Source organism: Arachis hypogaea, chromosome 5 (assembly GCF_003086295.3).
Source record: "Arachis hypogaea cultivar Tifrunner chromosome 5, arahy.Tifrunner.gnm2.J5K5, whole genome shotgun sequence".
Lineage (NCBI taxonomy): Eukaryota > Viridiplantae > Streptophyta > Magnoliopsida > Fabales > Fabaceae > Arachis > Arachis hypogaea.
Genome location: NC_092040.1, coordinates 108,126,595 through 108,142,750, shown reverse-complemented (window position 1 = coordinate 108,142,750; position 16,156 = coordinate 108,126,595). Strand labels below are relative to the sequence as shown.

Genomic DNA, 16,156 nt, shown 5'->3' with positions numbered 1-16,156 from the left:
TAAATTTTTATTATAAATATAAAGAAATTAGAACAAAGGAAAGAAATTATAAAACAAAAGTAAAAGCTGTTAATTTTTACAGTGACGGAGAGAGTGGAAAAGAAACAAAAGAAGCGAATTTTGGTGTTTGAAGAGAAGAAGAAAAAATGGCGAAGGTTTTTGGTTTGGGGAGTGAGCCAGTGGTGGGTTCACTAACTCCATCGAAGAAGAGAGATTACAGAGTCACCAACCGCCTCCAAGAGGGTAAACGCCCTCTATACGCCGTCGTTTTCAACTTCATCGATTCCCGCTACCTCAACGTTTTTGCCACTGTTGGCGGCAATAGGGTTTTCTTCTCTCACTCTCTATCTTCTACTCTTTTTTTTTTCGTTTAATTGTTATTTTCTAAAAGAAAAAATTTGAATCAGCGGTTCAAGATTAAGACTAGGTCTTTTAACTTGTATTCTTGTCATTGCTGTTAGATTCTGTAAAATTTTGTAACTTTTCACTTTGTTATACTAATTATGGTTGAAACCATAGCTTGAGCTTATTATCTTAATCTTCATTTTGTTTATTCATTTATTTATTTATTTTGTGCAGATTACGGTTTATCAGTGTCTTGAAGGAGGAGTTATTGCTGTTTTGCAATCTTATGTTGATGAGGATGTAAGTCCAACACTGGTTTTTTTTTCCTGACATTTTATTATTTGTTTTGAAGAATTTAATTGTGTTTCAGCTTTGAGGTTTGTTTTTTAAAAATTAAATTTTAAGGAAGTTTGAAATTGTTATTGGAAAAATGCTTCAAATTTCATCTGTTATGTTGACCAGAAGGATGAATCCTTTTACACAGTGAGCTGGGCAAGCAATGTTGATGGTGCCCCATTTCTGGTGGCTGGAGGAATCAATGGCGTAATCCGAGTCATAGATACTGGTTCTGAGAGGATATACAAGGTATACCACACCTTTCAGGGGTTGGTTTATTCTTTTTTACATACAATAGACCAAAATAATGATGGTTGTTTGATTTTATATTTAGTGTTAGTTGTTAGTTCACAGTTATGTAGGAAGCATCGGGATGCTGAATGTCTTGAAAATGATTTCTTTTATTCATATGATTCTTGACGCAGTGCTGTTTTTTCATTAGAGCTTTGTTGGGCATGGAGACTCCATAAACGAAATCAGGACCCAAGCATTGAAGTCATCGCTTGTGATCTCTGCAAGCAAAGTGAGTAGCTTTCTTTTGTATGAAATTTTGATGGTAAGAGTAATGGTTTCCTTTCAACCATTAACATCTAAATTTGATTAGGATGAATCTGTCCGGTTATGGAATGTTCATACTGGAATATGCATTCTGATATTTGCCGGGGCTGGAGGGCATCGTAATGAAGTTTTGAGTGTTGTAAGTGCATTCATATCTATGCAATGTATTTCTCTATACTTTCTTGCTTAATTAGTAGTTCTCTATCTTAATTCTTTATTGTAGTTCTTTATCTTTTTGCTTTTTATAGGACTTTCATCCATCAGATATATACAAAATTGCTAGCTGTGGCATGGATAATACTGTAAAGATATGGTCGATGAAGGGTAAGAATATATTTTCATGCCATTATTTTATTAAACCTGGATATATACGATCTGTGTAAAACAATCTCTCATCTATTCTTGTCAGCAAAACAGAATGGTGTGTACCAATTGTAATTAAATATTATTGTCTTTCTCATTTAAGTGATCCCGGCTTTTATTCTGGTGCAGAGTTCTGGACCTACGTGGAAAAGTCATTCACATGGACAGATCTTCCATCTAAGTTTCCCACAAAATATGTGCAGTTTCCTGTAAGTAAAATTTTATTTGTAGAAGTACATACATATATGAGATCTTTTCTAATAGTAATTCTTTTCAGGTATTCAACGCTTCAGTTCATTCAAATTATGTCGACTGTAATAGGTGGCTGGGTGATTTTATCCTTTCAAAGGTGACACACTTTCCAGAGTTATTCTACTTCCCTGTGGCAACCAATGGTTGCATTTTGGCTTCCTTCACATGTTATAAAATGATCTTTGTGAAACCAAATACTAGTAAAAGAAAATGTTCAACGGTATTTCTGAAACTCCTTACCAAATCCTAGAAAACTTGTTCAACTGAACCACACTGCTCAAGAGTCTTATAATATTCTTCGAACTCAACTACATTTCATATTAACTAATATTATTCCCTTTATATTACATAAATTTATCTGCCGATTCTGAAATTAATGGATTATATTGCATTTCCAGAGTGTTGACAATGAAATTGTCTTGTGGGAGCCTAAAGTGAAGGACCAAACTCCAGGAGAGGTTTGTTAGAATTATTATCTTGTTTTATTTCATTTTAATTTAGACTTTTCTTTTTTTAATTTCAGTAATTATTTGCAGATACAGTTTCAATTTTTTAAGTTGAAAGCATTTGTGTTTGTTGTTTAGGGTGTAGTTGACATTCTGCAGAAATACCCTGTTCCTGAGTGTGATATCTGGTTCATCAAGTTTTCTTGTGATTTCCATTACAATCAAGCTGCAATAGGTAATAACTAACTGCAATTTCTTCTTAAGTCGTATTTTGTTTTCTTCTTGTAACTGTGTATTACACAATTTGTTCATTGTGGTTTGCTGCCACTTCGTCTTTTGATACAACATCTGCTACATTTTATTTACAATTTTCATTTCCTTTTGGCTTTGCCAGGTAACAGGGAAGGGAAGATTTTTGTTTGGGAATTGCAGTCAAGTCCGCCGGTTCTTATCGCAAGGTTTGTTTATCATGTTATAATGATGAGACATGTTTTTATCTTAGAAAGTTTTTTTTATGCTCAATTCATCACCTTTTCCAGGTTGTCGCATCCTCAATCGAAATCTCCAATCCGGCAAACTGCCGTGTCTTTTGATGGAAGGTAAATGCCATATTCTTATGTTGCTCTTTTGATGGAAGGTATTATCTTCTTCCCTATGTTTCTTTTCTCAAGCAGTTCCTTCTGTTATGCTGCAGTATTATTTTGAGTTGCTGTGAGGACGGCACGATATGGCGCTGGGACGATGTTACAAACGTGCCACCAGCTTAGCTTAGCCTCCATGACTGGTTTGGCCAGTCGTTGGAAAATAATTATTTTAGGAACATTGTTATTATTTGTATTCTATTTATTTTATTATTGAAATAGTTTGGTAAGTATTGAATGCTGTTTCAAAAAATGCAAGAAATGTTTCAAATATTAGGTTGACCATATGAATCAAATGATATTAAGTATTTTATTATGAATTGTCCTTTAATAACTCCTCTTATTATTCTTCTTTGCTGTGCACTACACACCTGGTTGTTGTAAGTTTGTAACTGTGGTATCTATTAGCATTGAACATCGTTAAAAAATTGTGTATATAACGTTCAAATCTGGAATTTTCTCCTGCCTCATTAAACTGCCAAGGCCTTTGAGAACTACCTTTTTTACGTTGAATTTTTTGCTACATTTTCAAGGGGGACAAAATTTTTATACCAATGAGACAAAACTTTGTTATACCAACGAGACGAAGCTTAATTTCTGCCTCACTGATACAACTTCCAACAAGAGTTTGCAATTTTGTATACTATATACACAAGAATCATATCCTATGTAAATTAAATCTCGTAACTTAAAATTGTACATCAACAAAAGGTATAGGGCCTTTAAAGTTGATTCCTCAACTGCATCAATAGGCCCTGCATGGTCTCAATCTTTTGACTTAGTTTGACAATGGTACGGTGCTGAGTGGAAGAAGAGTCCGAAGTACCAACATGAGTGATTAGTTCCTCAAGCTGAGTTAATGTCTCTTCCATGGTTTTGTGTGGTCCTTCATTAACCCCGCTTGGTAAGGGAGAATGTCCTCGATTACCAACAACACTACCATCTCTGGTAACCTTTTCAGAAGAGAAAATCTTGTCAATGCCCTCGCTTACTGCAAGTCACCGTACCATGTTTAGAATATTAGAAAACTACTACAAATAACTATACCATTGTTGGTACCATTACTAGAAACAGTAGAAACTACCTGCAAATCATCATAACATTATTGGTTATAATTTGTCCAAGTATACAGTTATTTAGTTAGAAACAAAGGGAGTAGGAAAAGTAAGCACAAATGTATAGCCAAAGGATCAATAAGCTATACAATCAACCAAAGCTAGAAGGCCTAGAGAGTGATAGCGTTGCATCATAGTTTTCCATTGATTTGCCGAGCATTCTAAGTATCATACATGACATGATCACTAGTTGTCATCAATGAACCAACCACTTGGATTCATTAAACCTTGCTTCAAATCACTATCCATTACCTATATATTTAGTTTACTGAAGGCTATAACATAACAATAATAAATAGAAATTAAAAGAACAAGATATGTCCGATGAAAATTAATTCAGAAACATTAGAAACTGGAAAGCATACCTAGGTTACCAAGTTGATCTATTACAGCCAGACCAACAGAACCTTCCAGCTTAAGCAGCCGCAAAACTCCAGCAGTGATTCGGCCAATTGAATCAATTTCAGATTTGCACAGCAAAGTGAGGTGCTGAAGCTCATCATTGGTTACTGCTGCTTCAATCTGCAAGGTACAATCATCATCAAACGCAACATTCATGAGACAATGACCTATATCTAACTATGAAATTCCCATTGCCGGTTGTTTAACAGTGAACTTTATGTCTTCCACTTCCCAATTCACTATGTCATCAGTGTTGTCCTCACATAATATCAAGCGAACTTCAAGACCAACTCCCTCAGTTGTGTTACTATTTTCTTTATCCCCGTTTGCAATTAACATCGATGGAGGATTGCCCTTTTGGATATGAGGCTTTAATATTCGTAGCCCTTCAATTCCTACCTGTAAGTGCAAGCTCAATAAGGTAAGGTGTATGAAAGGGGTAAGACATATCTGGATGATAGACAAGAAACAGAAAAGAGATACACCTAGAAAACCAATCAGTAAGGATATTGAATTTTATCATTCTCAAAGGAGAAAGAAAATTCTTAATTCTGCAGTAATTTGGAGAAAAATTTACACAAACAGATTGCATTAAATCTTTGAAACTCAGAAGGAAGCTTTTTCTACCGTAACAAGCTCTATTGGATTTTGTTTTATCCGATGCAATTGTGCTTTGCCATCCAGAACCTTCTTTGGGCTACTTTTTGCATTTACTCGTAACCCACGGAAAGTTGTGTGCCAACACCTCTCTTCTCTGTCTACAACCTCAAGACTGGAGAACCACCACTGTTCAGCCATCTGATCTGCACCTTCAAGAGCAAATAACCAGTCTCTCAATTCTATAGTTACATCCACGTCATCTGGCTTCTTCAGGTGTGGAAAACTGGTTTCCTCCCCTTGTCTCATACTTTCAGCTAGCAAAAAGTTCAGCAAGTAAGAAACGTATACTTAGCAAAATAAGTCTATGCAACACAAAACAAATCTATTTTATGTAATAAGCAAATATAGCAACTAGAAAAAATCAGGTGAAATTGCTTCATACCATCTTCTGAATTATCAACCATGAGAGGTGTTGTCTTAAAAAGTTTTGATAAGGGTCCTTTTTGTAAGTTTTCCAACCCTTTTGAAAGGCCTGTTCCAGGGCCTCCATCAGGTCCAAGTATTCCAAATCTATGCAGGAGGGCTTCAGCATAGTTCATTCCTCCACCAAGTCGAACACCAGAAACAGAAGCTGACACATTTAAACTATGAGACTCCATATCTTGCTCGTTTAGTGGAATGACATGAACCATACTGATGTCTAGAAAAGGGATTGAATGAGCATTTCCATTCATTGGATGTTTCTTATTCTTATCTACCCAAAAAACAGCTCTAAGATGAGGATATCCATTATCACTTGGTGAGGGAACATTTTCGCTAGGACTCAAGAATGATCCATTTTCACATGGTAAGTGCCCCTCAGCATCCACACAATCTATCTGGACACTCTCCCACCGTAAAGTAGATGAAACAACAATAGCCCCTCCAAGGGTTTTATGGGCGGCATTAATGAATAGATCATCTCCGATAAACTGTACTAAAGGCATTCCCTCAACATTCACTGAAGACTCTAGAAATCTAAGTTGGAGGTCCTTTACTGTTAAACTCACAGCAGTATCACTGGGAACCTTGTCCATCAGCTTTCCACTAAAAGACTTATCTCTAATGTCCTCTAGTTGTTTCCTTTTCCCGACCATAGCTATTTTCTCACTAACTCGCCCAAAATAACCATAGACGTCCAGGACAAAAAATAATTGTTCAACAGAAGTGTTGGATAGATACTGTCCACAAGCAACTCCAACCCTGACAATACCCCCTGAAGGAGGAATATGTAACAGTGGACTGCCATCAGCAGTTGCCATAGCTACTTCAATGCAAGAATCTTTGAGATCAACACATCTCAACAGTCCTCCAGTTTGTCCAAGGTAATTTTGAAGTTTGATTTTGTCATTACATGCCTCCAGGGACAAAGTAAGCTGCGATGCTCTGGCAGTCCACTTCTTCTGGCTAGCATCGATCGGTTGACCTTCCCAAAGACTAAAACAAGCAGGATCCTTTTCCAGGTTCAGCATTCTTAGTTTCAATGAGGGTGAATCAGAAAAGAAAAGGTTTTCAATTTGGAGTGTTGCTCCAGTGAAGGAGGTCTGAACTGTATTATTATCCATATAGATTTTAGAAATATCAGTTTCAATGTTGTCTAGTGGAACTGTAAGGTCAAGCCCCTTGAGACTGAAAATAAAAGATTTTATTGAGAAGTCCGGTAGAATGTCACCAGGACTGAGAACAATACCATCAGCTAAGAATGAGGATATCCTCAGGCATGTTTCCTCCTGAAGATGAACCTGCACAAATATACAAAGATCATCAAACATATAATTGACAAAAAAAAAAAAAAAGACAAAAAAGATGCACTATACGTCTGTAACAAGATATTTATTGAAAGATGATGCACATACCATAAGAGGCTGACAATCAATAACTGTCTGAGAAGCAAAGGATGGCGGAAGTGGTGAAGGCATGACTTGAAGTGCATGGAGGCATATTAGAGGGATTCCCTCAATCACTTGCCACTGCTGTTCTCCTAGAGGGTATATTGGAGGGCAAAAGCTTCTAGCTGCCAAAAGAAAGGATTTAAAAACCAGTTGTTAAGCATTGGTAAAGTGATATATTATTTTCAAGAAACGTGTTCATAACTTAATACCAAATTCAGGCACATGGAAAGCATCTTTTGTGACAGCTTGCATCGATGGTTGCACTAGTGTACACTGCGGAGATGAATAGATGTCCCTGCATTCCAATGATAACAAGCAACCTAGTTACGTTGTTACGATATAGTGATTAGTACAGTCAACTTAGGAAGGAAAACAGATTATTGTGCCATTAAAACTATCAAAAGCCACCAAAATGATTGATCAACTAGAGCATATGAGAAACCCTTTTTTTTTCTCTCCTCTTGTCAATTTGCATTAACTGCTCAGGATTTAATGCAGGATCTAACCATGAAAGTGGTTTTATGGACAGAGCACAAAGGCACAAACCTTAAAATTATTCCACCAATTGTAATCTTGGTCAAGTTATTGTCATTCTCTCCTTCAGAAAGACTGGCCTGCAAAAGTACATGAAACAGTATAACTCACTGATAGCCTGATAACATTGCACAATAAGGGGGAATAACATGGCAATATGACATCTTAAAAGCACATTTGCTAAAAGCATGTGACATCTTAACCTTTGCACCATACATTCAACCATAGCATGAATCATCCAGATAATATAAGGAGCTTTCTTTTCTTACCTTTCTCCAAGATTGATTAGCTTAGTTATAAGAAATAAACTTATCACACTAAAATCACATTGGCAAAACAAATATAGCAGCTACAATTTTGTATTCCTTTTGTTTACTTGTTTGTTTCTGCATAGTGCATATCTTGTTACTAATGGAGCCTCCAAAGACCCCCTTCCCCACCAAAAAAAAAAAAAAAAACACACAAAAAAAAAGGAAAAAAAAGCACAGATATAAATTAAAAAATAATATCGAAGGGAAATATTATGTCCTATGTTTTTATATTTGCTTTTGATATAACCAATTCTATCCTTCCCTCTAGACAAGGCTAAGGAGTTGTCAGTTTATCACCAACACTCATAAGTAATATGGGACAAGTACCAAAGAAAGAATAATGGGGGAAAGAATAGTAAGATTATGTAAAGAAAAATAAAATGAATATGAAAATAAAGCATTACCCGAGAGAAAAAGAGGGACTGCAGCAAAAGCTCAAGCCGGAATTCTGCAAGTTATTGTCATTGGTTGGATCATTTATTAACTCTATGAATTTGACTATATAATTGAAAGAGGTTTAAATTTATCTAAAAAGAAAGCTATGTGGCTAGCAACAAACCAGTATCTTTAATGCAAAGAAATATATGATCTACAACAATCGAGACCAGAGAACGCCCAGCAGCTTCAGTTGATCGCTGCTATGATTCAATTACAGAAACACTCGAAGGATGTCAAAATGAAACAATATTTTTATTCAAAGGAAACTACTGAGGATGGGTATTCTGAAAAACTGAAAAGTTAAAAAACAGTGTGAAACCTGCTGAGTCTTTAAATCAACATCACCCCTGTTTAGACAGACATATAATCCTGTCATAATGCGGAGAAGTGCGCGTAGCCCTGCTCATACATGTTGTAGTAACTCATGTCAGTGATGTCACAATGATGCCATGTGTATCAATTCAATGTGGATACAAGAAACATTACATGTGCCCTTTTACTTACCAGGTTCACTTAGTGCAGGGCAAACAGCTTCATTGATGTGCAACTGAACCTCAAGCCCAAGTGGACTGTTCAAGTCAGTTCTCTGAACTGTTATCTGGCAGTTATAAATTCCAGCTATATTTCATGACTCAAACATTCAAACATAAAACAGATGTTTATAAGATTAGTTGTAGGAACTATATTTACATATGCTTCTCCTGATATTCCTTCAATAAAACGCTCTCCTCCAAAGAATACTCGCTTTGCACCATCATCATCTCTCAGGTTTGATCCCTCTTCAGAGAAGCCTAATGCAGCATCCGCGAACATGTCAGGATGAGGCAAAAGATCAATAGACAAAGATTCCCATTCTAGTTTCTGAGAAAGAAAAAAGAAAAACATGTATGAATTATTAGATGGTAATGCCAATAAAAGCAACATAACATCCACAACCTTGAGAGTATAGCTAAAAGTATAATTGCTTTTTATGAACCATTCTTTTTATTTTTCAATAAAACTTATCGGAACTATGTATTCTAATCATATAACTAAATGACAACTGTAAAATAAGCAAAATGAAAGAAATAAAAGCAAATCAATACAGATTACACATATAAGCATATTAAAACTAGAGAATGGATGAGATATTGAGATGCATATTTATATATATGTAAAAAAAGGCCACTTTATGTTTATCACCTCAATTATTTTTCATATTAATAAGATGTTATTAATTTTAGTATGGTAAGTAATATAGCTTTTTCCCGGTTACATAAGGGGAAAAAGGGGGAATCTAGGAGCCATTTAAACTACAATTTATTTTCGTAAATATTAGTTAAGTAGGGAGTGTTAAATAAGACATAGAATATTTAAACACAATGAACAAAAAGAAAGCAAACAAAGTTGGTCAGAAATTATAAACTTTGAATAAAAAATTAAAAATAAAATAAAATTTCGCAATTTCTTTTAAATTTGATTCTCGGTCCGTATATATTCTCTTTAAGGAAGCCCTTAACAAAAATAAAAATAAAAAGCTGCAGCAAATAAAGAAACCGGGACGCACTCAACACTCAACAGTCAAAACTCTATCTCTACATTTTTTCCTTCCCTCTCTTTCTCTCTCTCGACTCCCGGCGGTATCACCACCACCCCCACCACGGCAGATGGTGGAGCAACACAGCTGCTGCTCATGCTGCTTCAGCTTCATAATAACCATGGGCCTCACCGCCCTCTTCTTCTGGCTCTCCCTCCGTGTTGACCAACCAAAATTCTATCTCGAGTCAATTTACGTTCCTGCCCTCAACAGATCCCTTCCGTCAACAACAAAAAACGACACCGTTTTATTCAAAATAAAGTTCACGAACCCTAACAAAGACAAAGGGATCAAATACGACGCCGTTCGGGTCAACATCTCCGTCTTCCTCTCCCAAAATACCACGCGCCTACTCTCCAACTCCACCGCCGTCGCTCCTTTCTACCAGGGCCGCCAGAAGAAGGCGCATAAGCCTAGCTCTGCCTCCTTCGTCGGAAACCTTACGCCGGCGGCGGGGATGGACGGGAAGGTGTATTTCCGGGTGGATTTTGCGACCGCGGTGAAGTACAAGATCTTGTTTTGGTACACGAAGCGACACGGTATGTGGGGAGGGGCAAATGTGGAAATTAACAATGGGGGTGTGAAGGTGTATCCGAAACCGGTGAGGCTTGGCAACGAGCCACCGAGGATCGTGAACGGCGCACCGGAGTTCCGTGGAGGCTATCGTGCGCTTCTTCCGCTATTCCTAGTTGCGTGGATAATGCGCACTCATTGACTTGACTTGACTTCACTTCACTAGTCTGTATTTTTATTGGAGGAATTATTTAAATTAATTTAATTTAGTTATTTATTTATTTATTTTTAAAAAGCAGTGAAACACTGAAACTTAAAGTTCACTGCCATTTTTTCCCCTCACGTAGACTCTATTGTTTTATTCATTCATCATTGTGTCATGTAAACCCAAAAAATGGAACATTAATTATTTACTTTAGCGGTTAGTATTCATTTCACTGCCATTAGTTCTGTTCCCAGTCTGCATTCATTGTCAACTATTACCTTATGCACTTGTATATTGCTATATATTAATGCGTGCAGTTTGACTAATCAATGATGGAGTGAAAATAGGAACTCTGGCATTAATCAATGGTGCTAAATCCCAAGGAAGATTGTTGGCGTATGTTTTGTTGATACTTGATACTCAGTTGTAAGATGATTTGATAATGGTGACTTTGGTGTTATTCTCATCAAAGTTGTTGATGAGAATGCCAAAGTCATTCGATGAGTAAGAGGGTGGATAGTATATTGTGTTTGTAGTATGATCACATTTTTGGTGATGCTGCTGCTGGATATTTCATTATTTTGGATGCCGTTACATTCATTATTAAATGTTGGAGTTCATCATTGACTAGCAATCAAGGAATTGTAGGCCGTGATGCATAGTTATAAGAACCGAACCGGTAATCAAATCAGTCATGTTATTGGTTTATTGGTTTATCGGTTAAACTGATAAATCACTGGTTGAACCGATAAAATCGATTCTATATAAATAAAAAAATATAAAAATAACTTCCCTTTTTTCATTATAATAAAATGTTTATTTAAACATATTCTAGTGTTAATGCATATGTTTAGTTGTGTATCACAAATAATATCAAAGGTAGATCAATTTCAACTTACAAGAATTCGTCTCATATGTACCAGTATGTACCAAAGGGTATACAATATGATTGACGAATATCATGTTATGAAAGAGTTTAATTAAAGTTAAAATTCAAACCCAGCAGCCAAGCTTCTAATCTACAAAATGCTAAAAGCTTTGATGACAATTTGCATGGTAATAGAAATACCATAACGGTAAATAACACAATATCTATAACTAAATCTAAGTAGGGCAACTTATTAAGCAACTGGTATATCGCTTCTATGGAGTAACAACCTCAAGCCTTGTTTGGTGCTTCTTCAACTTTCTGCAGCAAGACATGACAAGATGAGTCCTAAGCAAGTTGATATGATGCACAGAAAATCCGAAAATAAAATTTGTGAATGATATATGAATGCTAGAATATGCATTTAGCCTAATCATGCCAGTCACATTTAGCATATCTAACTGAAATTCGAAACCTCATAAACTAGGTTGGTAATTTCATGAATTGAAGAAAGAGAACCCAAACTTAGAAACGATGCCAATTACAATTCAGTAATGATATATCTTCCTGAACATCTTCCTAAATATTCTCCTGATTTCTAAATAATGAGAACATAAAAAGCACTCGTTAGTTTCTTTGTTTATAAATTAGAAGGATAAATAATTTCTCATTAAGTTTTTGTAGAATTAAATGTAACAAGCAACCATAGAAACTTTATCAAGTAAAATCATGAGAAGAAGATAAATTGCCACGCAAATTCAGAGTGTAAGAAGTAGCCACAAAATTGAATTCGGACTTCCAATGAAGGTAAAATTATGTACCACTTCTTTGTTGCCCTTGCCTCTAGTGAAGAACTTGTAATTCCCATAGATGAATGCGCCCCACCCAGCCAACGAAACAAGCACAAACTGCAATGGCAGAAGATTCAGAAATACTTAAAATATTACCATAAACAAATATCAGGGAAACAAGACAATAAAGTAACTAAAAATATAACATAAATATAACACCAATAAACAGAATTTCATGATCAAGAATTAACAAATATATCATAAACAGAATAATTAAAAAATCAGAGATAATGCAGAACGCAGAGAAGTGAAGAATGAGCAATGAGGAGACCACCAACCTGTCCGATAGTCCGAGAGAGGACGCAGAGGATGGAGAGGACACGATGACGGCGACAACGACGACGTGGAGCCGCGGAACAAGGAGCCGCGACGAAGGGGACGACTTGTGACCCAAAACGCGACGGTGAGGTGAGGTTGAGATGTCATTGGAGGCGCACCATCTCCGGCGAGATGAATAAGACGACAGGCCAGCGGTGAGTTGATGTGAGGTGAGGTTTTCTTCAACTACGGTGTGATGAGCAGATGAGGTGAGAAAGACTTGAAGGAGGGTTACTGCCATTTGCCCATTTAGGGGATTAAGGTTAAGGGGAAGGGGGTTAGTTCGAGTGTTTTCTTTTTTTTTTTTTTTAAATCCAAAACGACGTCGCGTTTGGAAAAGGGGAAAAATTTTCCGAACCGGCCGGTTACACAAAACCGCCGGTTCACCAGTTTTTGTCAAAACCGGACGGTTCAAACCGGTTTTCTTCGGTTTTTTCCTTATCCGATCAGAATGATCAACCGGACCGGCCAGATGACTGGTTCACCGGTTTTTTGGTCGAACCGGCCGGTTCGGTCCAGTTTTTACAACTATGGATAAGGCATGAAACACTAGACGCGTTTATTTTATTTACAGTGTAAACGAAATATGTGCACTTTTATTTGGTTTATACTGTAAACGGGATATGTGAATAATTATGACATTTACAGTGTAAACGAGATACATTATAACAAATTTTCAGCAGCTATAAAAGGATGTACAACCTTTTGTATTCTTCACAAACATCTCACTTCTTCCTCTCTTCTGTTTTTCTTCAGAAAAATAAGCCAAAATGTCTAGTGGTGGTGAATGTGTGATCGTAATAGTGGACGCATGTTTAGCACCAACCATGTCTCAGACAGTTGGACAGCAGTCTCATCTGTCGTGTCATCCTGCCATTGATACAGTCCAACCTATCGGTGTCAACATCCCTGTACCACAAGGTGCAGTTAGGCAAAACTATCACTTTAAACCCTTGTATAGAAAGGTCTGGATGGCGAAGCAAAAGGCAATTGCACAGATATATGGTGATTGGGAGGAGTCATACAATAAGGTGCCTAGGTTGCTGCAAGCACTGCAGAGTTGTTGTCCTGGAACAATATGTGAGTTCAAGGTCGTACCGTACTATGATGGACACCTTATGGTGCACGACTGTAGCATGTTTGTTAAGATATTCTAGGCCTTCCCTGCCTGTGTGGAGGCATTCAAGCATTGCAAGCTATTCGTCTCTGTCAATGGCACGCACCTGTATGGCAAATATGGTAGTGTTTTGCTTATTACAGTGATACAAGATGGCAACAACAACATTCTTCCTGTTGCTTTTGTAGTTGTTGAGTCTGAGAGCATCGAGTTCTGGTCTTTCTTCCTTACAAATTTGAGACGACATGTCACCCCATCAGATGGCCTGTTGATTATTTTCGACAGATCCAGGCGATCAATGCTGCATTGACAGCCGACAACAGTGGCTGGCAGCCTCCTAGAGCATTTCATACTTATTGTGTCTGGCACATGGTCGCAACCTTTATGTCTCGTTTCAAGTCTGCTAAGGACAAACGATATTTAATAAACGCTGCTTATAGTCCAAGCAAAGCTGGGTATGATTGGTAATGGATGCCTTGAGGGGTTTGTCGCGAGAGATGGCAGACTGGGCTGGTAGGTTCAACAAAGAGATCTGGCTACAACACTACGATGGTGGTCGCCAGTTTGGGCACATGACAATGAACCTGTCCAAGTGCATGAATGCGGCACTTATGGGTACCCGTTATTTGCCCATTTCGGCCATCGTTTGATGCACTTACAATAGACTACAATAGTTGTTCGTCAGGAAGAGCAGGAAAGCACAGACACAAATGGTGGCAGGGAATCAATTTTTTCAATGGCTGATAGTTGCTACTAAAAAAACAGAGAAGGAATCTCAAAGATGTGCATTACTCACTATGACGGACGGGCTTCAGTGTTTATGGTTGAGAAGTTAGAACCTTTTGAAGGTTGGTCACAAGGCTCGTTCTATGTTTTCTTGACGGCAGGTACGTGTGACTGTGACATTTTTCAATCACTTCATTTTCCATGTTATCATGCGCTTGCCGCTTGTGCCGCTGCTAGTGTCGGATAGGGTCCATACGTGAATCTGGTGTACTTGCAATCCATTGTGTTCAAGGTGTATGAGACGGAGTTTTCACTGATACTAAAACGATAAGTTTTGGCCGAAGTGGTTCGGGACACGGTTGCGTCCTAATCCAGCCATGAGTAGGAAGGCTACTAGCAGACATGTTTTTACCAGGTTTCGTAATAAGATGGACGAGGGTGAGCATCGAGAGAAAAGGTGTGGTTTATGCAAACAAATTGGGCATATCCTGAGAGGTTGTCCGGTGCTGATCACCATGGTAATGCAGGTGGTGCCCGGTGCCATAGGGCGGAGGCCGTGCCTATCAGTGAGGTTTGCTAGTGCGTGGGTCTGGAGGAAGCTGTGGGTGACCTACAGATGGATCTGTGACTAAGGTGGTCGCTGTAATGGAAGTGGATGAGTAGGGCCATAGTAATTGTTTAGGTAAGGCACCTGTACATTTGGATGGGGCTGATACTACTGTTGACCAGGTGAAGGACAAAGTGGTGTCGACCTCGGTTAGGATGTTGTCATGAGAAGCCCATAGTCCAACGATGGCAGTGTCGCATACTGTGCACTATTCAACCATGTGTACCATAGGAGGAGCTAGGTCCCGGTGAAATGTACGGTGCCCAGACTGAGGTAGACATAGGAGTAGATGACTGTTGATGGACATGCCCCATGCTCTGCTCTCTACCCGTGCAGAACTGCTCCGTGATGCGCTGCATCGTGTCCTGGTCGGTGGTGTGAATATGGAATGCCTCCTCGAACTGGATCTCATCTACGTTCAATGCCTCGTGATGACTGCTGGACGCCCCGACGTCATGGCATCCCGGTGGGCCAGTATCCCAATCGTCCCAAGATCCCTGTGAATGTGAACCAGGTGGCTAATGTGGTGGTGGTGATGGTGGAGAAGGTGGTGGTGGTGGGGGTGAGTCATCGAACTTGCCTGGCATATCCCTGTGCTTCTCCTATCGATGATACTCAGCCTCCTACTCGGACTCAACGTCCAAGTGCTTCCTGCAAAGCCTAACCCTGTCCCTCCGAGGTCCTGCAACTCCTCTGCGCTCTCTTTCTTGGTAGGCCTCTAGGTGTCCAGCTGAACCTCCTTGGCCAGTCAACGACGGTCAGGCATGTTCCGAGGAAGGTGTAGGACGTCCCTCGACTAGCTGGCAAAAGGCTACACGTCTCTCGGTAAGTCCAACGGCCTAGGGTCATCATGCACATTTTGCCCTGACAAGTGTCTAACATGGCAAGCTTGATGATACCAATCCACATATTCCCGCATTAGTCGATAGTCTGTGCACAGTTAAATGGATATCCAGTATCCCTCCCCCAAATCGAGCCCTGCACCGATCGTACCACTCCTGAAGCTTAGTAGGCCACCAAACGTCCTTGCCTCGTCCTATGGTAGTTAAAAACCTATCAACGTTGACTGCGTCCCCTAGTACTGGATACTCACCATCAAACTA

At 38.5% G+C, this 16,156-nt stretch overlaps 3 protein-coding genes and 1 long non-coding RNA gene across 8 annotated transcripts; 2 read left to right on the top strand and 2 right to left on the bottom strand.

The window, feature by feature from the left end:
- The first annotated feature begins 42 nt into the window (after window positions 1-42).
- Window positions 43-3,275, top strand: LOC112802601 (polycomb group protein FIE1). Its single transcript, XM_025845868.3, has 13 exons — window positions 43-326; window positions 580-645; window positions 808-930; window positions 1,124-1,204; window positions 1,286-1,378; window positions 1,488-1,563; window positions 1,732-1,811; window positions 1,880-1,951; window positions 2,253-2,312; window positions 2,439-2,535; window positions 2,695-2,758; window positions 2,840-2,899; window positions 2,995-3,275. The coding sequence occupies exons 1-13, from the start codon at window positions 147-149 to the stop codon at window positions 3,065-3,067; spliced, it is 1,125 nt and encodes a 374-aa protein (XP_025701653.1). The 5' UTR covers window positions 43-146; the 3' UTR covers window positions 3,068-3,275.
- An 83-nt stretch (window positions 3,276-3,358) lies between these two features.
- Window positions 3,359-9,947, bottom strand: LOC112802603 (uncharacterized). Of its 5 annotated transcripts, none has more exons than XM_029298551.2 (14): window positions 9,819-9,947; window positions 8,963-9,133; window positions 8,777-8,870; window positions 8,592-8,671; window positions 8,394-8,472; window positions 8,239-8,282; window positions 7,536-7,603; window positions 7,199-7,284; window positions 6,954-7,111; window positions 5,501-6,839; window positions 5,086-5,372; window positions 4,722-4,857; window positions 4,422-4,578; window positions 3,359-3,932 (listed from the first exon to the last, which is right to left on the bottom strand). In XM_029298551.2, the coding sequence occupies exons 2-13, from the start codon at window positions 9,083-9,085 to the stop codon at window positions 4,574-4,576; spliced, it is 2,499 nt and encodes an 832-aa protein (XP_029154384.2). In that variant the 5' UTR covers window positions 9,086-9,133; window positions 9,819-9,947; the 3' UTR covers window positions 3,359-3,932; window positions 4,422-4,573. The 5 variants fall into 5 exon arrangements, with proteins under 5 accessions (XP_029154384.2, XP_072093867.1, XP_029154383.2 ...); XM_072237766.1 differs by having other exon boundaries at window positions 4,422-4,857; window positions 5,501-6,646; window positions 6,788-6,839; window positions 9,819-9,946; XM_029298550.2 differs by having other exon boundaries at window positions 4,422-4,857.
- On the top strand, window positions 9,919-10,804 carry LOC112802602 (protein NDR1). Its single transcript, XM_025845869.3, has one exon. It carries the CDS (start codon window positions 9,919-9,921, stop codon window positions 10,561-10,563), a length of 645 nt encoding a protein of 214 aa, XP_025701654.1. The 3' UTR covers window positions 10,564-10,804.
- Window positions 10,805-11,345: 541 nt separating this feature from the next.
- LOC112802600 (uncharacterized) lies at window positions 11,346-12,888 on the bottom strand. Its single transcript, XR_011882393.1, has 3 exons — window positions 12,564-12,888; window positions 12,256-12,342; window positions 11,346-11,755 (listed from the first exon to the last, which is right to left on the bottom strand). It is a non-coding gene; the product is annotated as an uncharacterized lncRNA (long non-coding RNA).
- Between the last annotated feature and the right edge of the window lie 3,268 nt (window positions 12,889-16,156).

Coding starts and splice junctions, on each gene's coding strand:
- LOC112802602 (XM_025845869.3), top strand. CDS start 9,919: ATGGTGGAGCAACACAGCTGCTGCTCATGCTGCTTCAGCTTCATAATA.
- LOC112802603 (XM_029298550.2), bottom strand. CDS start 9,085: ATGTTCGCGGATGCTGCATTAGGCTTCTCTGAAGAGGGATCAAACCTG. Junction 8,871..8,962: donor GAATATCAGGAGAAGCATAT/GTAAATATAGTT, acceptor TATAACTGCCAG/ATAACAGTTCAGAGAACTGA. Junction 7,285..7,535: donor ATTGGTGGAATAATTTTAAG/GTTTGTGCCTTT, acceptor ATTGGAATGCAG/GGACATCTATTCATCTCCGC.
- LOC112802601 (XM_025845868.3), top strand. CDS start 147: ATGGCGAAGGTTTTTGGTTTGGGGAGTGAGCCAGTGGTGGGTTCACTA. Junction 1,205..1,285: donor TTGTGATCTCTGCAAGCAAA/GTGAGTAGCTTT, acceptor AAATTTGATTAG/GATGAATCTGTCCGGTTATG. Junction 1,952..2,252: donor GTGATTTTATCCTTTCAAAG/GTGACACACTTT, acceptor TTGCATTTCCAG/AGTGTTGACAATGAAATTGT.